This window comes from Pholcus phalangioides, unplaced genomic scaffold (assembly GCF_987345545.1).
Source record: "Pholcus phalangioides strain wild (caught in Gottingen) unplaced genomic scaffold, Ppha-v1.0 ptg000022l_1, whole genome shotgun sequence".
In the NCBI taxonomy this organism is placed as follows: Eukaryota; Metazoa; Arthropoda; class Arachnida; order Araneae; family Pholcidae; genus Pholcus; species Pholcus phalangioides.
Window position 1 is genome coordinate 494,226 of NW_028301615.1, and position 27,508 is coordinate 521,733.

The 27,508-nt window shown below is 33.8% G+C and overlaps 1 protein-coding gene across 2 annotated transcripts; it reads right to left on the minus strand.

Moving 5' to 3' along the window:
* Positions 1–257: 257 nt before the first annotated feature.
* Positions 258–26,398, minus strand: Gnptab (N-acetylglucosamine-1-phosphate transferase subunits alpha and beta). Of its 2 annotated transcripts, none has more exons than XM_089249458.1 (23): positions 26,172–26,398; positions 23,958–24,043; positions 21,959–22,078; positions 21,668–21,858; positions 19,168–19,370; positions 18,911–19,054; positions 17,174–17,215; positions 16,485–16,616; positions 16,220–16,390; positions 15,365–15,569; positions 13,953–14,008; positions 13,627–13,741; positions 12,886–13,091; positions 11,068–11,192; positions 10,832–10,959; positions 9,701–10,053; positions 7,374–7,558; positions 6,878–7,030; positions 4,808–4,982; positions 4,441–4,625; positions 4,278–4,332; positions 2,548–2,751; positions 258–459 (listed from the first exon to the last, which is right to left on the minus strand). In XM_089249458.1, exons 1-23 carry the CDS (start codon positions 26,298–26,300, stop codon positions 394–396), a joined length of 3,429 nt encoding a protein of 1,142 aa, XP_089105584.1. In that variant the 5' UTR covers positions 26,301–26,398; the 3' UTR covers positions 258–393. The 2 variants fall into 2 exon arrangements, with proteins under 2 accessions (XP_089105584.1, XP_089105585.1); XM_089249459.1 differs by having other exon boundaries at positions 21,668–21,855; positions 26,172–26,391.
* Between the last annotated feature and the right edge of the window lie 1,110 nt (positions 26,399–27,508).

The window sequence follows — 27,508 nt, forward strand, 5'->3', positions numbered from 1 at the left end:
TTCTAGACAAATTTTTTTTTGTCCCCTCAGAAACGGCAAAAGAGAGGTTTTACTGTGTATCACACACAAACTAAAGTATATGCTCTCTATGTATTCATACGTGTGTAATATATAAGACATCATTTATATAAATTATAGTTGAATATCATGAAAATTCAGAAAGATGTCAATGATATAGTGAGTAAGTAGTATGTAAGCTGTTTTCTGAAAACCATCATTTTGACAATTTTTTTGTCAGCAAATTATGAAACATGAATGATCAAATTTCAACAATGTTTATTGGACAACACAAACATCTATTATCTTTGATTCGGTATAACAAAACAATTATCATAAATATATCACTTTTAAAATATAAATGCGTATTGGTACTAAAAGTTCTCAATAAATTTTTCACACTTGATATGATCTCCTTCTATTTGAAGAGGTACCGTGTCGCCTGGATATTTGTGGCCTTACCTTAGAGTTGAAAAGAAAACAAACAAATCAGTAATTTTGAAGACATTATTTTAAAAACTATCAATGACACTGAATTACATTCACCCCTTTCTATTCTTAGAGATTATGTTCCGGGAAGAGGAGGGGGGAAACTGAATACAAAAAATTCACGAGTAACACAAACCATAAACTTTAGTTTTTTAGACATCTTGTTCATATCTGAAAGAATAGATGATTTCTTTAGTCATTAGCTGTTTCTTCTTCATTTCAGTAAATTTGTTAGAGTATGGTAATGAGGCTTCCTAAACCAATTTTTCTTTATGCGGAAAACACACCATAGATGGGTCTATGTCATGGAAACTATCCTATTGCTATTTAAACATTGAAGCCCTTGTTTTATGTTGCTCATAATGAACTTGTCTTTATTTTTTAATTTCGATTCATCTTCATGAAGTATTGCTTCAGTTTTAGGAGCAACCAGCTCGATCAACCCCTCCTTCTCTGTCAATTTCTGAATTAATGTTAATTTATTATATGTCCACATAATTAAACTGTTCTCCATTTGCTTGCTTTGATAGCATGACAAAAAGTCTTTTATAACCTTTACAGAAGGCTTTGTAGAAATGAATCTACTCTGGGGAACACATTGTGATGACAGCTTCCACAGCTGTAAGAATCACTAATGATATTGATTAAAATCATCTAAGACTTTAAGACATTTCCTGCTTTTGCATCTTCTGTGATGGCTTACACAATGACCATTTAGTAATGTATATAGCGAGTCATAAATATTCACATAACACCCAATCAAGCAGCTGAATGCAGAATGTTGAGTCACAAAGCACTGACTTCAAGAACAAAATATAGTTTGAACCAATACAGGGAAAGTGTTTTCATAGTCCAAGCTTTTCCATTGGCCATACAAAATATTGGGAGATGTGACTTATTCCCTCTTATCAATGTTCATGGATTTGCAGATATAATAATGATGGTAATAGTGTGCAAGTTGAGTAATAAATAACTTGCACACATACCCTTTTTATTGCACGTACAGAGAGAGACATGTGGACCTAGGGTAATACAGTAGTGGTAGGGTTGTAAATATTTCAGCCTAGGTGGGTTTTATTAAAAAGACCAGGCAAAATAGGGAAAATTAAACATTTAAGCAGCAATTAGAAATAACTAAACTGCCTTTCAAAATGCCATATCTTTTTTAATTCGGTAGATTTTCTTCCAATTTTCAGCAGGTGCAAACTAAGGAGTATAGGGAAAAACTTTCTATTCAAAAATCATTTTTACAAAATATCTCAACTAGTCAATGCTAAAATAAGAGGCTTTTATGGAGAAGAGATATCTGGTCATTGCCGCTTAAAGGGTTAAATTTTTATATTCTTTAGTTGGAATTGGAGGTACAGCCCCCACCCTGAAAAGTTAGAAAACAGCTGATTTTTACAAAATAACATGGTCAAGTCAATTCTTCTGTCCAATTCAGTTATTCTGTCCAATTCCCCCAAACATCAGTTATCCCCCCGTTACAGAAATTTCTGGCTACAGCTCTGGATGTAGATACAAAACGGCTGATCAAATTCCAAGTTCTTTTGTTCTCGATGCAGCTGATTGTAGATCCATTGATGCGGGAGCAATGGAGAACCACATTAATAAGGCTAACCATTGTTGTTATTTTGAATTTTTCTTTGAAATCTTTCACTTCCAGAAACATTTAAATAACAGTCTTCTAGAAACATGCACAGAAGCACAAGAAAAACGTTTGGTGGGTGGGTGGGTGGGGGGGGGGGGGGGGGGCGTTAACATGTTTATCATGTGTGATTTATATTTTGTTCCGATATGAGAAATAGCACTGCAACAGTGTTACCCAGGATAGAGGCAGCAGATACAAAAATCATGGATATCTAGGGCCGACTGTATTTCAATGTATTGTCTCTGTATTGACAATATGTTGCAGTGTGTATTATAAGCAGGAAATAGCAGTAATTGTCATTTTGTTTAATTATTATTCAGTATAGTCAATTAACTACTCCAAAATGCATCATATTTAACTTTTTTCTGAGCTTCATTATAAAATACGTAAAAGTAATGATGACAACTTACCTCTGAGTTCCAAAAAGATGATAGAGAAAAAACTATCAATAACCCAAGACAGAGATATGTAGCGAAGCGAATGATATCACGCATCTTTCTCCATTCCTTCAACTCATCCATGTACAGGAAACGATTGCGATAATCAGGAGGAAGTTCAAATTGTGATCTTGTTGGGAAAAATGACTCGTAAAAATCTTGTATAACAACTCTAATCTGAAAAGATTTGATTATAAATTTTAGCGTGATTGCAATTTATGAATACATTTTGTGAATTGCTATAGATAATATACATAATTGAATAGAGTTAGGGAAAAAACACACCAATAAAGATTTTCATAGATACAGTCACAAACTTTTGTACCTTGAATTGTTTCTCGAAATTGACAACATTTCCAGTTATGAAAAATTTCAGTTACAGAACTAAAACTGTACAGTATCTGTATTTATTTCAAAAGAATAATAAGTGGTGAATAAGACAGTGGAACCTTGACACCTCTACACCCTAAAAATAAACATGTCAACATAAGCGGATGACCAGTTAGCGAGGTTTCATGTGATCTTACCCTCACCATTTTTGAATAACATTTATGTACCACTATGTAGTTTCACACTCCAACTTCAAAGTGAAAAAAAATTGACTGCAATTGATATCTTTAATGAAAATTTTCTGAATAGTCTCATAATGGGGTTTATTATTTTAAGGGTTTTTTTAATAAGGTAAAAAAACAAGATACTTGTTAATCGGAAATGAGCTTTTGGTATTTTGAACAGCAACGGCATTGTGAATTTGCAGGGAAATTGTCGAAAATTAGGAAAACTTTGCTACTGAAAGCATTCCTATTGAGAACTTTCCTCTTCCTCACTTAAAAATTTGGATCTAGTTTACTCCACTACCTCTCGCTCAAAAATTTCAGAAAACATCCATATTTATCCGTGATTTTCATAGTCCATAGGTCAAGTTTTCAAGTTCAAAACAGCGGAAAGTGACCCTACCCCTCCCCCAAAGTGTGAAAAAACTATTTAGTGTGACCAACAAATGACAAAAAAAATAATGAAATGAAGAATTGATGAATCATACAAGTACAAATCATAGCCAGGTTTAGTTGTCTTAGGTCGAACTCATCCAAAGATTAATTGGACACAGTTTGTTTGTATCTGTGCATCAAAATTTGTGAGATTATGGGGCATTCATGGGTCGCTAGTATTTCTCTCTGAGATGGGAAGGGAGGGGGGGGGGGGGTCCGATCTTCAAAGGTCTCTAGTACTTAATTTTTAATGATTATGCCCAATAAATGTTTTATCACTAATTACTTGGTTCTGCCATTTCAGCTCCTTTCCTTGTGCTTCTACTACCACTTTACCCGAGACATTCTCTAGATGGGTTTCTATGTAATTCAAATTCCTTCCCCTCCTAAACTTTTGTTCAATATCTTTGAGATACCCTCAATATACAATACAACCCCATTATATACTAATACCCCTTCATACAGTAAGAGATACGAGACAATTACATGCATGAGCAAGGAAATAATGAAGAAGACCAGCATGCCGGAAAATTCGAGTCACAGATTCTAAGGAAAATTCTTTATCTTTTTAAACACTCTTTGAATGGGCTAAATGCATATTGTTGAATCTCAATTTTTCCAGCATGCTGGGAACAAACCAGAACTAAACATTCAAAATGCTGGAGTTAGCAGCATGCCAGCTAATGCGGGAATGAAGTATTTTTTTCCCCATACCATTTCCGCTCCTTGAGTTCCATGCTTCATATTATCATTCAAGCAAACAAATTTTCTGAAAACAACAGATAGTAAATTATGATCACATAAGGCAATAAATTCAATTTTCTAAAACAATGTACACCAGAATCTATGGGAAAATTCTGAAAGAATGCAAACATACTTTGGATTTTTTCTTATATCATCGATTTGCATCAAAACGTGGGATAGATTATTATGTATCATCTTGAAAGCCACTTCTTCTTCACCCACGACTTCAAATGGATTACGTTTCTGCTTACCAAAATTTTGAATCAGTAATATGGTGATTGGTTCACAAGACATAACCAATGGTTTTGAAACTAAAGGCTGCAATAAGATTAAAATAAAATTGAATTTTCACCCTCAATTTTTTTGATGCTTGAAGTAATCATCTTCAAAAAGTATTAACATTGGTAATGGCTAAATTATCAAGAATTTTACCATATATATGAGGGTAAATGTGGAACTAAATATTATATCAAAACATATTTAAGATTATTCACACTTACCAGTTCTGACTTATAATAACGTTCATAATGAGGAGTTGTCACAGGCTTGTCTGTTTCTTGAAACGCCTTAGAACAATTGATGATATTCTGTTCAAATTCATTGACAGTGGAATAATCTAATGGAAGATCATTCAAGCGAGTCAACAGTGTCCGAATTTCCCTGTCTGACCAGGTCCTGAAGAAGTTAAAAGCATGAGATAATGTAAAAATGAACGAATAAAAACAATAATATATGAAATACACCTTAACAGAAAATATAATTTTTTTGAATACATCATTTTGAAAAAAGAAGATACAAATATCATTTGTTTGAATTAGATTTGAGAGACTTAAACTAACTAAATTACTGTAAATGAGGGTAAATTTTCAACGATTGTAACTTCCAGAACAAACAAAATTTTTACCGGAGGTTCAGTGGCTCCATGCTCTTATGAATAGTCTACAATACATTAAAATGATTCTACAGTATAAACTAGTTTTTATAGTTACTATATTTTTTTGTATATAATCAGAAGATTATACATTATAATCGCACTAATCCATCACATATTAGACCAGGTTATCCCGAATTACCAAAATCACCGGATTGCTGGAAGTTAATTGAAAAAACCCCATTCAAATAACAAACTTCTGAGTGCAGACATATTTTCCTCTTCTATGCTTGACAAAACCTGACTATAAATGCTAGATTATTGAAAGGGGGCTGAGTACCACAAAATTGGATTATCAAGAGTGAATTTTAATGAGCATCTGAATTTGTTAATGCAGATCATATACTACATCGTTGCAGTTGTTTTTTTAGAAGTTAAAATAGGAACAAATATTTTCAAATATAGGACATATTTAGAAAAGATGCAGACAGAAAAGCCAACGGGTTTTCTACAAAAATGTCACCAACAGCCCCCACCTCCATTTCTCAGAGATTTCATTATTTGTGAATGAAATTTGCATAATTGAATTGAGCAAATGAAAGAAGCATGAACTTCCACATTGACAAGTGCATAATTACCTCTTTTGATTCGAACAACCCATGGTTCACTTATGAGTTGAATGGTAAAATTATTCCACATGCAACTAGGATCACTGATTTGGGAATTCTCATTGACAAGCAGTTTAGGTTTTCCTAACATTTTTTCTTTGTGTTGGTCAAAAAAGCAAATAGAATGTCAACATTTATTCTTAAAAAATTCTCTTTGCGCTCTCCAAAAGCCATTCTTTCACTTTTCTAAGCCTTAGTTTGCCTTGACCTGGAGTATTTCATATGGTTTTAGAGACCATACATACAGAATGACATAGACTTGGTCAAGGGGGCACATAGAAGAGCTATGAGAGCCAGCCCTTGTTGATACACAGGGCTTAAGCTATGAAGAGAGACTTAATTTTTTTGAACATGTTTACATGCGAAGAACACAAGCGTCAAGGGTATATGAATAAAGTGTTTTAAATTTTCAAAGGGATGGATAGAGTGAACCATGAGTCATTAATACACTGTCAATCGAGTGCTTCGACAAGGGGACACCAGTATCGTTTAGTAAGGGACAACTCCAGGTTATGGTATTACAGGGAATTTTTCTCCAACAGGTTGTGAATAAATGGAATAACTTATCCCTGGGTGTGATGATTTCTACCACTATTGACACGTTCAGAAAGAAATATGATAATCATATTGGGATAAATCTAGAAGCTACTTAGATAAAGATAATCAAAATTCCCTACGAGAAAATACATTATATTTTACTAGTATTTTTCAGTTTTCTTATGAGAACTGCTTTTTTGTTTTGGGTGGCTGAATTTTTAAATAAATTTGCCATGCATAATTTTATGGGCCTTTTCATGTTATTTTCAGTCATTTTGTTGGGCAAACTGGCTGTTGTGGCCATTGTATTTGTATACCCCACTGCTTATCATATGATAATGCTTTTTCCTAAAAGTAGTTGAATTCACACCTTCAGATTATACTCATATACAAGAAAATACAGTACTTATCAATAGAATCAAAAACAAATGCACAATAAGTTGCAATAATAATGTGAGATAGAATTCATATTTTATATTTAAAAAAAGTAATACCCAGACTTGTCAATGTCAAAAACATCAAAGATTTTCTCAGCGCTAACAGTTTCAACTTCACTCATTAGATAATAATAATAGGAAAATGCAAACTGCATGTCATTCGAGCTCCTTACTCTGTGAGATGAGGTTACATCAAATGCATCATAAAATCTGGAAGAAAAAAAATTAATGAAATTGTTTTAGACCTGGCACTAGATAATAATGCATTTGCCCTTTAATAACAGACAGACATGATTGCTGACCACCCAGAGAGACCATCTTGGGATGGTTTGCATTCTTTCCGAAGCCATTTAATAACAGGCAAACTGTGTAATCAATGACATGATTTTATATTTTTCTTATTAAATGGCAGATCAAAGATACAAAAGTTTCTGAAGCAATGAATTTAAAAATAATTTTTGAATGTATGTCTGATTTTTACTGCAATTAAGAAAATTAAATTTAAGCATATACCACTGGAAAATTTAATATACTGCCTCAAATATATATTCACCTGTCATTTAATCGTGTCATGACATCCCTGTCAACAAAATGAGCAATGTGTGAAGGTACTTTCCTGGCCTCATAACCAAATGCCTCGTTATAGAGTTTGTTTGCATGTCTCAGAGAATCTCCAAATGTGTCTAAGAGTTGTCTAGTTTGCATTACAGGAGTTTCATAATCAGAACTTCTGGAAGTCTAAGAATAATGCATAAAAACTGATCAATATACAGTGGTTTTTTGTAATAAAATTGGTGTATCCAACCAGATTGAAAAGAATATTTAACTAGAACAATTTACTACTGGTATGGTGAAAGTTTTTTTTTCTTTTAAAGTGCATTAGAATGAATAAGAACAAAAAATGTGATAGAACTTCATTTGTAATCTCTTATATTCATATAATTTATATCAAATGTATGTGAATTTTTTTAAATCATCATTACACACAGAAATTAGAAGAGCTTTTTTGATGCATATGAAAAACTTGATAAATGTCTTATACAGGGTGAACCTGACCTGTTATGCCAACCAAAAGAGGGGTGATAGATGAGCCCAAGTGGAACATGAAATACCACACCAACACTGCCCTATCGTGAATCGTTTTGGAGTTACGATGGATAATCAATTATGGGGAAAAATTCAACAAGTCTGGAAAAACCAAGTTTGTGGCGTTTCTAAAAGACCTACACACGAATTAATCACATATTTGGAAAGAACAGAAAAAAATCCTATATGGTGACATCACTTTCATTGAAATATCTGGATTTAATGGTGAGCTAAAAGCACTGAAAAATTGGCAAAGTTCAAAATCAAATTATTGCCAAAATTTTTAATCACCAACTCTGCAAACACTCTTGTAGCTACAATTTATCAAATTTATCAAAAACTTGCCCATTGCACCAGCTTTCGAAAGAGCCTGCAATAAAACATTGATGTTCTGGTTCAAGAGAAATTTAGCCTTTTGTTTGCAATACATCACTGAAATTAGCGTTTGTCGAAGTAGATATTCAATGAAAATTCGGAATTGGTGCGGATACAGGTTTTGGTCACAATTTGATTTTGCAAAAAAAAAATCCCTATAATGTGACATTATCTCTACCTGCAGGATATCTGTGTTTAATGGGGAGCTTCAAGCACTGAGAGATTGGTGAAGTGAAAAATCAAATTGCCGTCAAAACCTACTAAATTACTTGAACAAATGAACTAGAACGGCAATATGGGTTTACTATAGGTTCTTTTGAATGCTGGTGAAATGGACAAATTTTTGGTAAATTTGGCCGATTGTGGCTGGAAGGGTGTTTGCAGAATTGACAATGAAAAATTTTGGTGGCAATTCGATTTTGAACTTTGCCAATCTTTCAAAGCGTGTAGCTTGTAACTGGATCCAGATATTTCATCAAATTGGTGTCACCTTATAGGATATTTTCTGTTCTTTACAAATATTTGGTTAGTTTGCATATTGATCTTTCAGAAACTCCACAAACTCTGGTTTTTGGACACCAGATCACAAAAAGTGAGATGAATTTAACATGGATAAGATAGGGATTTGGGGGGGGGGGAGCAGTGTTCGCCAATATGCATTTGGATTTTTGATTCATGCATCAAAATTCAATTTTAAATGACCCTTCAAAATTATATTTTCGGATAACACTGGGGAGATGTTTCTTCAGATGGATAAAAAAAATAAATGTATATTCAAGTCTTAGCAGTGAAATAAATTTATATGAAGAGTCTGGTATGGTAGGTTGATAATTTTATAATGAAATGGTTGAGATTCAGTTGACACATATCACTATTTGTCATTCTATAACAATTGCTGTATCAAGCCAGGGAATTCTGAATATCCTTATGAATATGATGATTCTAGTCTCTTAAGGATAATTTTCTTCAATTAAGTCACTAATGAACATCATTTGTTAATTTTAATAATTAACAAAAGATGTTCATTAGTGACTTCTGATCAGTTGAAATTGAGCGTTTCTTCTGAATTAGTTTCAACAAATACTCAAATATTGTCACAATACAGCCATGTTGTATCTTAAACTTGCAAGCTCATTTTCAAAATCGAAATCAAACTTCAGGCATAATTTCACAGATTGTTATTTTTTAAAATTGATTTTCCAAAACAGCATTATAGCAAAATTGTGTAAAGTAAGGGATACTTATATCAAAATAGAATTAATGATGATTTCATCTGATCAAGATCTTATTCACACACACACCCCTATAAACATTTATGTGTCCATTTTTCAGTTTTTCATAACTTTTCCTAATATAAAAAATAGTTGTTCAGAGATCTATACAGAAAAAGGAAAAAAAAAAAAAACGTCAAATACTCACGAATATTCTATCAGACTTGACCTTTGATGCCTTCAGAATAAGATAGCTTAGTAAGCCTTTACTCTCATGGTTTTTGGTTTTGAGCCCAGCGGATGTAGTAGATTCAAACTCATGGATAGCAGATACAAGATTTGAATGATGATTGGTTTCTGGGTCATCTTTTGATTGGAGAAGTGATCGTGTTTTGATGGTTTGCTTGAACAAATGAGCAAAACTCTCATTTTCAAAACCCAAATCATTTTCTTCCAAATAGACTAATGAAAGTGTTGCATTCCCGGAAGCTTGACGAGATTTCACACATTCATTTATCAACAATGCTTTCTTTCTCCAGTAACCCCTCTCTGTTATTTCCCCTGAGAAGAAAAATGAGGTTATTTAGTATGAGCAAAAACTTCATAAACGATCTTCAAATGATAGGTAGTTCACTTTTACACAAATTTTACATAATAGAGCATCTATCGCATATGCTCATGTATAAGCTGACTTTTTATGCTAAAAAAATTTGTTTTTATATTGGGCTGCAAGCTTTTTACGGGTCAGTTTTTGAGTAGAAAAAACAATTCAACCAACATTTCACTGATACTTCAACATCTTATAATAGGGGTACACCAATTCTGTCTCTGTAAAATGGGCTCCACCAGGACCACAAAAACAGTGTCAACTTTGCAGTATCGAGAGAGAGATTCCCTTGGTTGAACAATGTACTGAGACTCTTCCTAAAAGTAGGACAAAATTGGTGGTAATCACTATGCAAAGTCATCCAAGGTCCCTCATGCACCAAGAAGCCCCCTTTCCCCAGACAGTGCCACGGTGAGCAAATGGATTGTAAAAGGCAATGTGTGAAAGGTGTTTTTCTGAAAAAGTTATCAATCCACACAACATTATAAGTACACCAGTTTTTTGCCTGCAAATGGTATCCATCTCACATATTTGGAGAACAGAATGAACAGGCTTATACACGAGTATAAATAGTAAATGAAAATGTAAGAAAATCACACACATACAATGAAAGAAAATATGATTATACTGGTCAGCCACTACAGTCTGTGCAATTAATAGTAAACTGAAAGACATAAAATGTTAATGTAAAAAAAAAACAAATAATATATGCAGATAAATAACAATGTTTACCTTCCAATAACATTTTATGCAGCTCTAGAACCTTTGCAATAATATCCTCAGGCAATACTGAAGCTGAAAGGTTAACTCTAGCATAATCATCTTCTGAATCCCCTGTAACTGGCAATATTTTTGGATGCCTATGAAATTAAAAAAAGAAGCATAATTGAAATAAATTCTTATCTACCTCGACATGCACATGAAATAAAAAGGAAGAAAACTTTTCGAAACAGAATATGTTTTCTCACTTTTCTTCTTCTGAAAATTCTTCAAAAAATATTGGATCAAATAAAACTTCTGTTGATACATTTAGATCAGATGGTGTGACAGGAACAGGCTTTAATATAGTAGATGCAGTGAGATAAAAAACAATCTAGAGCAAGAAAAATGAATAAATAAAATGCCAAAAAAAATTATATATGTCCTAATTATCACAACATGAATGTGTTGTGATAATTAGGTATACTTATTACTTTGTGGCTATGTATATTCTAAACCCAAAATGACAGCACTAAATTTTTGAAACTGAAGCACACAATTAATTAAGTCAAGCTTTACGTACGATGATGGAATTACGAACAGTACTCTCACAATATCGTCTTGATAACTATTATTGAATTTATTATAAAAAATGATTTGAAAAGGTCGGAAAAAATAAATACAGCCTAATTATTTCTATGGAAGTATTTCTTCTTCAAACGAAGGTATTGAAAGCTTGTATACTTCACAAATACACTAATTGCAGAGAATTCAGGTACACAAATGAAACAACTTATATATGACAAGATGTCAATCTCCACTTGTTAACGCAAGATATACAGAAAACTGGATGTTGTGAAGATATTTATTTTTCGAGATGTTGATTTTTTAAGGAAGGAAAAACTCATCTCTGCCTATCCCGGGAGTCAAACCCAGGTCCCTCGCTTGCTGGACAAGCGCTCTCACCACTAAGCTACAGAGAAGACAGAGATTTTCATTCATTGGAGCATAATATATGCTGAACGAGACCGTGCAATGGACAGTGAGATGAGTTTTTTCCTTCCATAAAAAATGAGCATCTCAAAAAATAAATATCTTCACACAACATCCAGTTTTCTGTATATCTCGCAAAACAACTTTATCAATAGAGCTTCAAATTCTTTCTTTTTTTTCAAAATTTATAGAACAAAAGTTTATTATTTCAACATGATTGAAATGATTTAAAAAAATCATTTTAGATAATTTTCATTCCTAAAACACATGAAGTTTTTCATTCTTTACTGCAGGAAAGGCATGCCATAGTTTAACGCATATATATATATATATATATATCTCGTTTTGGGAAAACAAAATTAGCATTAGAGGGGGGGAAAAAAAAGAGGCATAATTTGAGGAAAAAAAATACATTTTCCCATTATATTTCCATAAGATATATGTTACTACTACTTCTTAACCATATATGCATAATTCATATTCCTGTACAGAATTTTTAAAGAATCGGTACATGTCAGAATGTGTTGTGTATGTATATGTGTGGCAGCTCAAAAATATTTAGGTTGTCAGAGTTTCGCTAGTTTTGATTCTTTCTGGCACTGTGATCTGTCTCTAATATTTTGAAGTAAAGTTGGTGAATGCTGGAATTTTCATGTTATGTAAGTATTGTGTTGAAAGTCTGCCTGCTCTGGGGAAGAGACTTTTGAAATGGAAGAATGGTTCACATTCGTGCCTTAAAGTTGGAAAACAATAGAAAACCAACTTTATCTGATTACCCCAGTACCATCAACAGGTTTGGAACCTGGATCCTCATGATGAGAGTCCAGCATGATGCCTGCATGACAGCACAATGGCCAAATATATATATTACTTATAAAAACATGATCTTCACCTAGTCCCCAGCAAATTTGTTAGTATCAGTAGACATTCATGCCTAAACTGGAATTCAAACTCAGACCTGCACAGTAAGAGGCTAGCTCTCTAATCACTGCACTTAGTTATGATATACTTATGATATACTATACACACAAGAATAATAATTTAAATGAGAATAAGAAATTGTTACTACATGGAAAAATGTTGCACCTTCTTACATCAGGAATCTGCATCCAACCTAAAGTTCGCAATACAATTTTTATTCTGGTGGTATTATGATTAGGGTGAAGGACGAATGTGAGAACATCATGCTTTGTAGATACAGCCATAGTCCTAACAACTGGGACATCATCATAAAATGCATCTTTCACAGTGAAATTTTCAGCTGCTAGTTCTGAGAGGTTGAAGAAACCGATTCTCTCACCTGTGAAGTATTATTCAATCAAATAAGGCAAAGAAATCATGTTGAATAATTTTACTTAGTTGTTGTAGAATTAACATAAGCCAAAGAGTGAATGAAACAGAAACATGTCTTTGAATATTTGATATTATTTCTCATATTATCATAATAAATATAAAAATTTACATTGAAGACCATATTAAAACATTTGTTTATTAAAACTAATTTTATTTGAAAAAAATTTACTTGCGTAAATGACCTCAGAAACAATCTAGATTTTGTATACTTCCTAACTTTGCTAATGTTGTTTAATGCATAAACAGCAGTGTTGTGAGGGTTGTTTCTTTTCTGTATTTCCAATAAATAAGTTCATAATGAAGCTAGAAACACTATATAAAGATCTATGGATATATGGCGATAAACATGTTAATCTAATTTTTTTTTCACTTCTTATACACTTGCGTAATCTCACGATTTCTTTAAGCATATTTTGTTTCATCAAGTTTGGTATAAAAAAACGTTAAACACAGTGATTTCAGAAACTATCTTATGATAATACCTTCAGATAACTGGTAGTCAACTTTGTTTTTAGTGAAATGCAGTTGAAGCATTTGATGATAATTCCCAATGCCACAGTCACCAACATCAAATCCACATTCAAAAACATTACATGCCTATGAAAATGGCCACATCGAACACGCCAGGAAAAAAAATAAAGATCAGGTCAGAATTCAACATTCAAAACTAAAATTTTCTGACACTTTACAATGTTATATTTGAATCATTATGATTTCAACAATTTTTTTTCACTCAAAAAAAAAACAAACACACACACACATACAACAAGCAAGGAATGATGTCACATAATAACACTCAGAATATTACCTTGTCGCAATATCTATCAGCAAGCCATGTATTAACACATTCTTCATGACAGGAACCTAGAGAGAGAGAGAATGGAGTTGTGTGTGGAAGCTTGAAAAATGTAAGACTTATTGAGATACCGCAAAACAATTTTAGCAAACAAGTGGTTTTTCTTACAGGGTGACCGAAATTAGCTGTCAATTTTCAATGTGAAAATCGACAGTCCCACACTCTGAGGGGTTAGCACACTAACCTCTCGGTGAGTGTGAAAAAACAAAATGCGGAACACTACCATTCTGAATCAGCAATAAATTGTAGGTTCCAGTCTAATCAGCACTCACGTGCACAAAATGACATTGGTGTAAAAATGATCATGGATCTATGGCTAGAATGGGAGTGTGCTGCTTCTTTAGCAAACATAGATGGTTACATAAAAAATCAAAACACTGTCTGGATATTATGTTGAGGTGAACGTGGGAAAGAAAAGTCTCTCTCCAAAAGGAATCGAACCCAGGACCTCCTGTAAACTAAAAAGGGCACTGACTATTATACCACAGAGTTACAATCTTTCTTCCCCCTGCAACACGCACAGTAGCACGACTTGTTGAGTAGAGACTTCGCAGTCTCTTTAAAATTCAGTGATTGCCCTCAAGGTTGCGGCAGTGGACATGGATGATTTTTTCATCCATCACTTTTCCAGCCAAGTTCACCTTTACATAATATCCAGAAATTTGATTTAATGTATAATGGGTTGAGAAAAAATCATCCATAGTTGGTTGCATTTATCCAACATGTAATGCCATGAAAATGCAATCGGCATGATGTTCTTTCATGCAACTTTTTTTGTGCTCTTATTTCTGTAAAAGGTTCCCCTAAACAGCTGTGTTGGTGTGGCTATAGATGCTTGAATATCCATACTAATTTGTAATGTATTACAAGCATCATAAACTGGTACTAGGGTGCCTTTTTCATCAATTTGTCAAAATGAATTAGTTTTCATCATCTTCAAATCTCCACTATATAGAGTTTTTTTTGTAAAACAAAGTTTAACACTTGAAAAAGTACAAAACAAGAAAGAATTGAGGCTCTAAAATAGTGTTGGAACTAATTACTAAACCACATGAATTTTATCCCACTGAAAGAAAAGTTAGAGTAACTCTTATGATGTGTTCGCTTTATTCTCCAAAATTCTTCTCACTGTTAGCTATAAAACTATACCCATAACTATATTAAAAATTATTATGTCATTTATCAGTAACAGATAGTCAAAATTTAAAATCAAAACAAATGTGCAACATATTATAATACAAAATTTATTGATGTTTGTCATTTTTCTCTTCACCTTCGGAGTCATCTTTATAAATATATATATACATATATATAAATATATGAATAGAAAATTCTTGTGACGGGGAAAATAATAATTTTCTTACTTTGTGCTGGCGGAAGAAGAGGATTTCTATTACTAGACCCAGCGGCAAATGCACCTTGATGTGGTAGCAGGGGATTATCTACAGTACAATCTCCTCCATCCCATTGACACATGGAATTGTTACAAGGCTTGTCACAATACCCATCACGAATCCACGAGGATGGACACCCCTCTGCACAATTTGGTACAGGCCATGAGAGATAAACCTAAAACAAGCATGAACTTGATTATCATCGCCATAATTTGTTAAATGTAAATGACTCAAGCTTATATTGAAACCAGATATAAAAAAATATACTGATCCCTTAATCCTCAGGGATAAAATATCTTGTTCTAATGCAAATGGAAAGAATTCATTTCAGCTTTCTGTTTTTTACATCTTTTTTTCATCATCACAGAGCTTCATTGTAATCCTATGATCGGAAGCTTTTTTTCCCCTCTACCCTGTTCTTTCTATACTCCTGTTTAGTGATTTTTTCCCTCCACATAAAAAAATGTACCCTTCTCCTATATATATACAAGAGAGATATTCTATTATATAGATGCAAGAGAGAGAGAGAGAAAGCAATACATAGGAGAAGGTGAGAAAAAGAGGGTGAGGGTGAAAGAGTATTGTACCAATTCCTTCCTGTCTATTTCTAGTTTTAACCAGTTTTCTAACAAGTTTTTCCAGATTTATCTCCGGTAGTGAAAATACAGATCATCCAAATTTGTTGTCATAAGCCTGCATGCAAAAGGGTTGAAACAATTTATGATATTACATTAGCGGTGTGCACAAAAATTCTACTTTCTTCTAAGTACGAAAATGAAATTTAATTTATAATATTTCATTTTGCATAACAATCATAAAACATACTTTTTGTCCTTTAGTATGGGTGTAAAAGTCTTCTGGCCAGACATCTTTGCCAAACATAACATCATCATTGAGATACAAGAACTTCTTAGACAAATTTGGAATTCGATGCAGATGACATTCGATAGCAGGAGAACTAAAAGTCGGCAGGTGACTTCTGTTTGGGAAAATATCCTGAAGAACCATAATGAAAAAATTTGATGTGAATGAACACTGAATAAATTGACTATTCAATTAGAAAGAAAGCCCTTAGAAACAGAAAACTTACTTCATGCGTGATGATGGTAATTCTGGGGTTGTCCAGATTTAACCAAGAAGGTATCTGACCATTAGTGACTATGTAAATATGTTGGACCCAGGGTGCATGTTTTTCAACAGATCTCAAGGAATATCTCAGTTCCTAGAATGATTACAAGTTTTTATTAAAAAATAAAAACTCAAACATTTAGTAATAACTTATTTGGCAAGTTTTAAACTGTGAATGGTTAATAAGTAAAGAATATAACACAAGAAAATAAAATTCATCATTTCGTATAGTGTTAATTTCATAAAGAAGTATTTCTACACCGGACAAAATTCTACTGAAGGTGTTTAGATACCTTACAATGATGCTTGAAGGGATTGGTACTATATTTTGGAAAACTAGCATGTGTGCTAGTATCTGCAGAAAAAAAACACCTATTAATTGAAAATTGATTTTGTGGGAAATTTTTTCTTTCTGTCTCAATATTTCTTTTCCATATACTCATGAAGACATTCTCAAGTTTCAAATGCATTCTGATGAATAGTTAGTTACAGGTGTAGATAGCTCAGAACAAGAAAACTAATTATAGACAGTATAATTTATGTGTCTAATGTTGTTTTTTTAATCTCTTTAGAAGCACGTCATCAACTTTAAGCAGCAGCAATATGATTATAAAAAAAGAAGAGAAAATGACAGAACTGAAACAAACTCACTTCATTATCAGTAAATCTGCTAGCCGACACATCCTCATGGTCCTGGGGCAAGAAAAAGAAAATAAGTAGATGATGACTGATACAATAAGGAATAAAACCCAATGTTTCAAAAATGATTAGATTTTCAGAAAAGTTCTTGAATAATCACTTTAGATCAGTGGTTCTTAACCTTTTTTATATCCTGCACCCTCAGTCTAATTTGATTTACCATCGCACACTTCCTTGAATATTGTGTTATCTATTCGATAAAATTTTTTGTTGTAATTAATTAAATTAACTATCAACTAATTAATTATTTAAAAAATTTCAAACTCGAAATATTAACCCTCTCAATTACAAATTAATTTCTGAAGAAAAATGCGCACAGGTATCAACGCAACAAATTAAAATTACAGTACATGTCGACTTTTAGTGACCAATTTGTCCCTGTAATGAATAAAATTTTGAAATTGAGGTAATTTATTTGAAAAGAATACCTGCATATTAACTTTTACATTTAAGCGGTTTGTAGTTTTTGTTTTCATAAGCAAAAGTGGTGAAAACTTCATGTCACAAAGGAAGTGGTAGATGGTAGAAGTGTTTAAAAAGCTGACTTCCCTGCTTTGGAAATGATTCCAACTGAGTACATCGAAATTAAACTAAATCATAGTTTTGAAATTCCATTTAAATATCTGTGCTGGCTCATATTTGAATAAGATAATTTTTTTTTATTAAATTACCACATAGATTCGTAGAATTAAGTCACAAAAAGAAACTTATCTACAGCAACAGAAAAAAAACGAAAAAAAAACTTTGCCAAAGCATCTGAAAATTACTTAATTACAAGCCTGTCTTCTGAACTCCTTAAAAATGGGAACGTTCAAATTTCATGCAACATGGTTCTACGAATAAAAGCTGAAAAATGAGGTGGAAAAATGCAGGTATAACTCATATTTTTGAATTAAAAAATTCATTTTTTCACAAAGCTTCAACTTTCAGGAATAATCAACCCCATCACATGATAAATTGCTTTCTCTATCTCCCACACCCAAAAACGGGTACCTCTTGGTTAAGAACCACTGCTTTAGATCAATAATTCCAAAATGGTGTGTGTCATGAGATTCGTAAAAGGGTGCAGCAATATTTTAAGGTAAGGCCATACTAAATGTAGTAATAGAGCTGTGACCTCTCGACTTGTATAATTTAATGGTGCATTAATGAACTAGAAGTTGGGTTGAAAAACAAATTAGCTATAACCAGCAAAGATTTTCATCTGTTTTCATAGTTCTTAATGAATGAGACCTTGAATTAAAAAAGACAATGCTTATACCAGTGAAAATTTCTAAAAACATTTTAGTTTTGCAGGTAGTGAAAAATGTACACGGAAAATATTAAGGGTGTCTACATTTCTACAAAAACAGAACATTTCATCAACACCCAAGTTACCCTAAAATAACAAATTCACGATTGAAAATATGCTTTCTCAAAAAACTGGGTAAAATGAGTATATTCACTAAAACAATCAAGTAACCAAAGTCACAAATGATATACAAGTTATCATGACCCATAACGTATGATTTAAACTGTTACCCTAAAAATAAGTACAGCTATCAGATAAATTTAAAAAAATGATAATGATGGTAACTTAATTATGAAGAAATTTCGTTTATAATGTGTGTACTAAAAATGTTTGTTCACTGACTGCTGAATGAATGGAAAGAAACCAAAAATTTGACTTTTGCAACATTTTTTACTTACTGAAGAAAAATCAACTACAAGATTTGCATTTGATATTGAAAGATTATTTTTAGCTGTCTTGTTAGCTTTGGAATAAGAATTGAATAAGACATCCTCACTTGTGACAGTCACAATTGCAGCATTCATATCCTTATGCAAGTATACCTGAAATGAAAACCAAATAGGAAGAGAGATTTATTATAAAAGTATAAAAAAAAAAAGATTCTATTGAAACCACTATTGATTATGTGCAAATTAGATATACTAGATACATTTACTTTTTTGATACTCTTTTGCATTAAAGGAGGAAAACTATCGATCAAATTCTGTTCTGTGCAATTTGTCGCAGTATTCAATATGATAAATGTGTTCTTTAATGCCACGGTATCTTGAGAAAACCAATTGTCTGTAACAAAACCTGGAAATACAGAGTAATTTTTCCCTTCGACTTCTAGATTGGTTTTGTAGGCAAACTGTTTCGCTGAAAATTTTATAGAAATTCATAATTATTATTAAAAGGAAAATCATGATTAAAAACATTCATAATTTTTTTATATAACTAAGAATATTTTTTCCAAGAATGCATGATTAATGCAATATTTTAAAATACATAAATAGTGGGGGTGGGGAGGTATTTAATACTACCAATGATGCCAATTTTACCTAACCTTTGCTCATTTCTGTTATGGGTCCTAAGAACCTGGCCCTTACTGATTAAGATTATACCATGTTGGTATTTATTAATTACTTATTTTTTGTTATATTGTACACAATAATACAGTCAAACTTCGGATTATAATAACTTGGTTTATGAGCACAAAATTTTGACATGATTAACCAGCAAGGTTTCGCACAATGAGCCAAAATTTTAAACAGATTTTGACTTGATGAACGAGATATTCCTTGCAATACGAGTAGCTAAAGACTTTGAGACGGGCACTAGTGCAGAGGAGGTTTTGTGCATTTGCCTTATATGTTTTCTGGTTTTTTTTTTATTATTTAAATGAAAGACAAAATTGAAATATACATTGAATGTATGTGATTTTTTCAAGTATTTTTTTTGTATGTAATATTTATATATATTTTTATAATTATTGGTTTTTTTTACTCTTATTGGGTTGCTGTATTTTTGATACAGTTTAGATATGTATTTGACATCCATATTTTTTATGGGCATCTTTTTTCAGACAACTCACTGAGTATTTCGTCTGTTGTGGCCTTTGTATTTGTAATTAACGCACATGAAATGGAAAATGTGATAAATCTAGTATTTAAGCATAATAAAATTATTTGATCATTTTTGCCACACCACTGTAATTTTCTGCGCACGAGGGCTAATTAGACTGGGACCTACAATTTATTGACGATTCTGAATGGTAGGCTTGTTTTTTAATACTCATCGAGAGGTTGGTGTGCTAACCCCTTGATAGGGGACTCCCTGCGGTAGCAATTTTTTCTGCGGTCATGTTGCCGTTTCTGTTGAGCCTCTGTGTCAGAAAAGTTTTCTGACAAAGAACCTGATCGGGTATCGAACTCACGATCCCTCTAAACAACTTTTGGTACTTAGTACTGTGTTGATGAGTGAAAAAAAAAAAAGAAATATTAAGAGTAAGCCCCACGGTTTTTTCTTATCATTGTGAACATTCAAAAGTTAATATGAAATGAGTGAAGATATAGAAATTCAAAATATGAGTAAATCAATGTGAACTAAGAATTTGAAAGGGAATGTGGCTCGCATGAAGGAGATAGTTTTGGAATTAATGATTTAAGTTTCCATTGGGAAATATTTCCTACGGGAAAGTTTGATTTAATATTTAGTGATACCTTGGCTAATGAAGATGATTTGCTCCAGAATCACGCTCGGTAGCCAAAATTTTCATGATTTCCCATGGCTTTACATAGAAAATTGTTTGATTTATTTTAGGTTCTACCAAAAATTTAAAGGCTCAAAACACTAAGGAATGCTATAAAAAAGATAAAAACTGATGGAAGGCAAAAATGAATGGCTACAAAATTGGAATAGAAGAATCTACAGGAGGATGAGAGACACCGAAGATATTTTTGCTTTAAGCCAATGTAAGCAACAAACACCAGCTTTATCCTACAAAAGATGGTGTTGACACAACCCTGTTGAGTTTGTAGGTGTCCCCTTCCATTTGTGATGTGGTCAGCTCATTTCTATGTCTGATACATGCAAATGGAAAAGATAAGTTCCTAGAATGTTGAGACTGTTCAGTTTGATGTTGAGAGTCTTGCACTGAAAGAAAGCATGCTCTGAAAACATAGGCTCCTTCTTTATTCAATGCACGTTATATTTGCCAATTCTTTCATTTTACATGAAATGATTCAAAAACTTTCAGGAAGAGAAATGGTCCTGACATCTGGGAAAAAGGTTCCGAGGCAAACAATAATTGATTGGGGCTCTAGTAACAGTAATTCTGATGACAATTGGTAAAATTTAACTGTTTTTTGTTAGCATGTGCATCCATCCTAAAAAATGTTCGTCAGCCAAATCCACATTGATTAGCCGAGGCAGAAAAATCCCCAAAAAATCTTTGTTAGCCGAAAAATTCATAGATGTATATTCGTTAGTCAAGATATCACTGTATAAGTATTTCTGATTACAAGCACATTAAAAAAGAATTATGCTCATAAGACAAAATTACACTATTGTACTTATATTTTTTTTGGCAAAAAAAAAAAAAAGTTTATAAAAAACATAGAAGTTTATATAAGTTGGAATATTTTTTAGAAAGAATAAAGTAGAGTAAATCATACCATTATCGATGCTTGAAAAAACAAGGACAGTAGCATTAACATGACTAGAAGATGAGCTGACTGCGAAATTATCTGTCACTTTCTCGAATAGAGGTTCAGCTTCTTCTAAATCGCTCAACGTGATTGTTTTTGGTAGACTAGGTCTCACAAGCACCAAATGAGATTCCATACATAGACCCAATGAGCAACTACTGTGAAAAAAAGATAAAAAAATAATAAAAACATGAAATACAAAGCACATGAGCATGTTCTCGATTTAAAGTTCTGATTCTTACGACCGTTTATAAATACTTTGTATATCTTTGAGTGAATCCATATTCTTCCTTGGCTCTGGCTAATCCTTCTATATGTTTAGGATCGGAACCATTAACCCAAGTGTATACGATATCAATTGGCACGTGTTGGCACAACCTGATGAAGATTCAGTTATTTCTTTATTAATTATTTCAATTATTTTACAGGGTGAGCACAACTTATACTGATATAATGAAATACAGTCTATGCTTGTTATAACGACCTCTATCCTTCTGTTGGAATTGGATAATGTGTATGAAAATGGAACATATAGGCAAGTCTTTATATGAAAACATTTGGAACTTATCGTTGTAACAGAATGGTGGCTACAGCACATAGTCATTACAACGAGTGTTGACTGTATATAAAAAACTAGATTGAAATCACACAATTTTTAACATAAAAAAGATTGAAATGGTATAGCATTACTCTATGGACCAAGAAAAAATTACAGAAGGATCATCGTTATATCGAGAGGCAGCAGTTTAATATTAGAGCATAGAAAATTCCAAACAAGACTTGAAAAAATATATTTGTAAAGGGATTTATCATTATATTAACTATCATTATGGCGAGGTTTCACAGCAAGCATAAACTATATGGCAGATATTTTCATATAGCCAGAGTGTGTGTTTTTCTCAGCTGACCAAGCATCTAGTTATGGCCCTGAGAAGTTGGTCAATGGAGTTCTGGCTATATGAAAATATCTGCCATATAGTTTATACTTGCTGTGAAACCTCGCTATAATGATAGTGCAAAACTTCAAGATGCTACAAGATGGTGCAAAACTTCACAGACAAACTTCTAGGGGTAATCGTTGTATTACCCTGCCCCTTTATCAAACTGCCTAATGAGTTGTATAAAGGGGCATGGCAGTCACTAGAATTCAGGAGCATTCCTTTGGAAAGGGGTAATTTTGTTACCCCTCTCCCACTGGAAAAGTTGACAATTTTACAATTTACCATTCCCCCTCAATATTGTCACCACAGGGAACTGTCCCCCCCCCTTCCCCGTCCTGTGCAGGCACATCTGAATCAGTTTAGACATGTGGGGAATTTTTTGGGGTTACACAGAGTCATTACATAAAAATCTTTTGATGCTCGAGCACCCAAAGCACTCCTGCTCTGACGTCACTGTTGATACGAGTACTTTTAAATTAAATAAATCTTGAAAAGATGGACTAACCCATATCTGGAAAATATCTTCATCACAAGATATGCAGGAAACTTGTTATTATGGTGCTTCCACAGGGACTCAAACAACAGCCTTTTCGCAGTCGGTGAAAGTGCGTTATCACTAGTTTTCGCTATCACTAATTCAATGAGAAATTCCTTTCTTGGAATGTAGGCCTATATGCTGACTGATACCATGTAATTGACGATGACAAGCAATCAGCTAATAACTGTTTAGCCAGAACTTGACAAATTGGAACTAGCAAAATTAGGCATCAAAAGTTTTTTCCTTGACAAAATTGGTCAAAAAGAGTGTATTCTTTGACTTGCCCGGGACTCAAGGACCTATTTTTATGTTAGCAGACACGCTGACACAATTTCCAATAATTTTGTGCTGTCTTCAGACTTCAATTCCGTAATCATGCATAAAAAAAATTAGGCAGCACAGCAAATTTTTAGTCGCCATGGGGACCTGGCATTTGTCAAGCCTTGCCTTAGCTGATTGCTTGTCACCATCCATGGTATGATACTGTCCAGCATATACACTCCAAGAACTTTCTTATTGCTCCTGCAGCGTAGTCGTAGCGCACTTGCCTGGACTGTGAGAAAGCAGTGTTTTGAGTCGTAGGAGAGGCAAATGTGATTTTTTTTTCCTGGTCATCATCTCCACACAACAACCAGTTTCCTGTATATCTTGTATTAACAAGTGGAGAAGACATCTTTCTCTACAGGTATCCTTATTGCCCTCTTAAAATATAAAAACGTATATGAGCTTAATTAGGAAAAATGTCTGTATTTATATCTGTCACATGGTGACGCCTCACATTTTATGGAAGCTCTTTCCAGCAATGTTGTCACTGAAAGGATAAAACATGGCACCATATCTTTCTGTACTCCACTCCAGAAGAGCCTGAAAAAAAAAAAAAAAAATGAATGAACAAACAAAAATGTATTATCTGTTTGCATTAATAATACAAGACCAAACACTGCATCCTAACCATTTTTTTTTTTTCAAATTCATCTTTGAGATTCATAAGAGCTTGTAACAGTGAGACTGTTTTGATATCATTCAGAAACGCTCTATGGCTGTGTTAGCGTTTTACATTAAATCATGTCTTTGAGTCGAGACCTTCATGCAATACCCCAGCTACAAAGTCTAATTCCTGTGCATTAGCCATAGAAATTGGAGGACTTTCTAAATGCTTAGAAGACTCCTGTACCCTGTAACAAATGCACAGGCATCTTGCTTATCCTTAGATATGCATGTCTTGTAACAGCATCATAGGTCTCAGACAAAGTGATTTTTCTGGCCCTCCTCTTATTTAGCTAGAAGTACTTTTTAGACACTATAAACAATTTTTTTGCACTGTGAAAAGACCCCATGAAAAATCTGGCCTGGACAGAGGCAGAATTATGGTTTTGCTGCCCATAGTTTATACAAATTTTGCCACTTTTTACCAGGAACTGTTTCCACATAAAACTGCTGCCCCTAAATTTTGCTGACCAGGGCCATTGCCCTATACCCCTTTCTAGTTACAGTCCTGCCTTTTATTCATCTAGTCTAATTCTCTTGACCACTCATTTCTCAATTTGTCACTGTGGCCTTCTTAGCCTCTATGCCCATCCTTCATGTATATATTCTCTGTCTCTAAGTCACTCTTTTGTTCATACACACATGCTTTCACACTCTCTAGGTCACTCAATGATGCGGTTTCTCGTTCTTTAGGCCAGGGCTGGACACAAATTGGAAAAAAATTTAGCTGCCAGAAAATTTCTTAGGAGTCAAGCATAGTTTTTGCCCAAGGAAAACAGTCCTAAATATTGTATTTCGACTTTTTGATCTCTTTTCCATGTTAGACGAAACATTGACTGTGAGATCAGAAAACTGTCATTCTTAGACTCTGACTTAGCAATCACATAGAAAATTTTTGGCACCAACACCGATTTTTTTAGCAGCCATGGCAAACTGACGAATAGGATTTGTCCAGCCCTGGTCATTCAATGGCTCACACTTGCTCTCTTTAGGCCTCTTTTGGTAGCTCACATGCTTGCACACTGTTTTTGTCACTCCCACGCTTACACAATCTTTAAACTCTTTTTGTTTCTGAAGCCCCATCTACTGGCTATAAATATCTGCCTGCCAATTTGCATGCTTACTCTCAAAATTTTCAATCAAACCTTATTTTCATGAGGTCCCTGGGTGAGCCCATGTGTTAATGTTAAGACAGCACAATGCTCCCCGATGTAGTTCCTAGCTCTCTAGGTTACTCTCTGGGTTACTCACTGACCTAGCACCTCGCTCTCTAGATCACTCTTTTGGTCACTCACATGCTTCCACATTGCTCACTCATATGATTGCACACTCTTGGTGTGACTCAGATGCTTGTTCACTCTTTTGGTTGCTCACTGCACTGTCATTCCCTTCCCCTTTCTAAGCAGATGTGGATGTATGGTTTTGTTACATTTTTCCATTAAACTTGGTCATTCCTTTGGCCTCACGTAGTTCCTCACTCTCTAGGTCAATCGCATGTTGTTTTGATCACTCATATTCTTTCATTAGGTAACTCTTTTGATCATTGACTGACCTGGCACCTCGCTCTCATTCTCTTGATCACTTGCACACTCTTTTGGCAATTTAGTGAACTGTCACTCGCTCTCTAGGTAGATGTGGATTTGTTGTTTTGTCGATATTTTTCCAATTTACTCTAATTTTCTTAAGCATTGATCCCTCACATTTGCTACCCTGGGCTAGAGCCCGCCATGGCCCCAACATCCTGGAACAGGCGCGCAAGCCAGACTTTTTACGGGTACTTCTATAGTGAATTTATAGCATCATAAGAGGAAAAAAATGATGGTAATTGTCCCGGGCCCCAGGGCTGTTGTGGGTGGCCATGGAGCCCACTCAGTCTCCCGTAAATGCACCTCTGTGCCTTGGGGGGGGGGTCGCAAGACAAAGATCTCAGCATAGAGAGCCCTGCTGAAGTATAAGGGGGGGGGGGCCCTTACACACATGATTCAAAAGTAAACAATACACATACTTCACCGAATTGAAGCACGGCGACTATCACTATGACCAGACCGACGAATAGGAATATAATAGTGTGTTTCTTGGACAGGACATCATACGCCCTCTTTTGTAAGAGCTTGCACATCACTGTCCTTGCCATTAGCTCACGAAATCAGTGATCATCCTCGTTATTACATACACCATAATAATAACAACAACGAGACGCCGCCGACGACCAAAGTGTAAACAAACATTCGTGAATTTTACGGGTCGTGTCTGGCTCCGTGAGCTTTACACCTTTTTGGGAAAAAAAGTGAAACAATGAGAAATATCAGAAAATACACCAAACTCACAATGAAAAATGCATTTAAAATTAAAATTTAGATCTTGTATTGATTTTAATTTGATTAATTAATTAAAATAATCATGAGTATTTTTCTTTAATTCCCAGTGGCAACAGTAGGACAAGGTCTTTTTTTTTTTTGTTTAGTTAACGCCGCAGTGGGACAGCTGTTGATAACCTTCCGTGTTTTTGTTTATTTGTTTATTCCCGCTCTTGATTTGAATACAATTAACTGCGCGATTGTACCGAGTGTGAACTGCGCGTTTTCAGTTTGTGGCCAAGTGATTCAAATTTCAAGGTATATTGTAGGTTGTAAAAAAAAAAGGTTCACGTGTTTCTTTTTCTAAGACCGGCGATTGTTTGATAACAATTGCATTGTTGATTGTTTTTCGTTTCAATTGTTCTGCGTTAAAGCAGTGAATGCATTTTATGTAAAGGGAAATAGTTTTTTTTTTTTAAATTCCTATATGCAGTTATTATGAACTATTATTAAGTAACATCCCAATCTGTTTCTTAAAAAAAAGGGGGCAATAGTAAGATTGTACGTCTTTTCGGTATATTTTGTGACACGATAAAAAAAAAAATTGATATTTCATTATATTTCCATAATATTATAGTTTTATTAATCCGTTGACAGTGACGCCCGAGTCTAGTTCGGGCAATAGAAAAATTATATATTTGCGGTTCGATTATCAGAGCCGCTTTTGGGGCGGAGGGAAAGGGGTGCAAAAGCCGCGTTAAAGTTGGCTCTTAATGCAGTTTTGGGGGTTTGCGACAGGTGCGATCGCAGGAGGCCCCCGCGGTTTGAGGGCGGCGCACTTACGCAAACGAAAAAATTGTACTTTACAAAAAAATAGGCGTATATCAAAATGTGTTTTTTGTAGCAAACGAGGTAGCCGAGATTCAACTGATTTGATTCTGAATTTCCATCAATTCTAGGATTTTTTCTTTCATTAATTTTGGGGTTTTTTCTCTCATAAATCTCAGAATAGATGAAAATTCAGAATTGATTTCTGTTATTAATT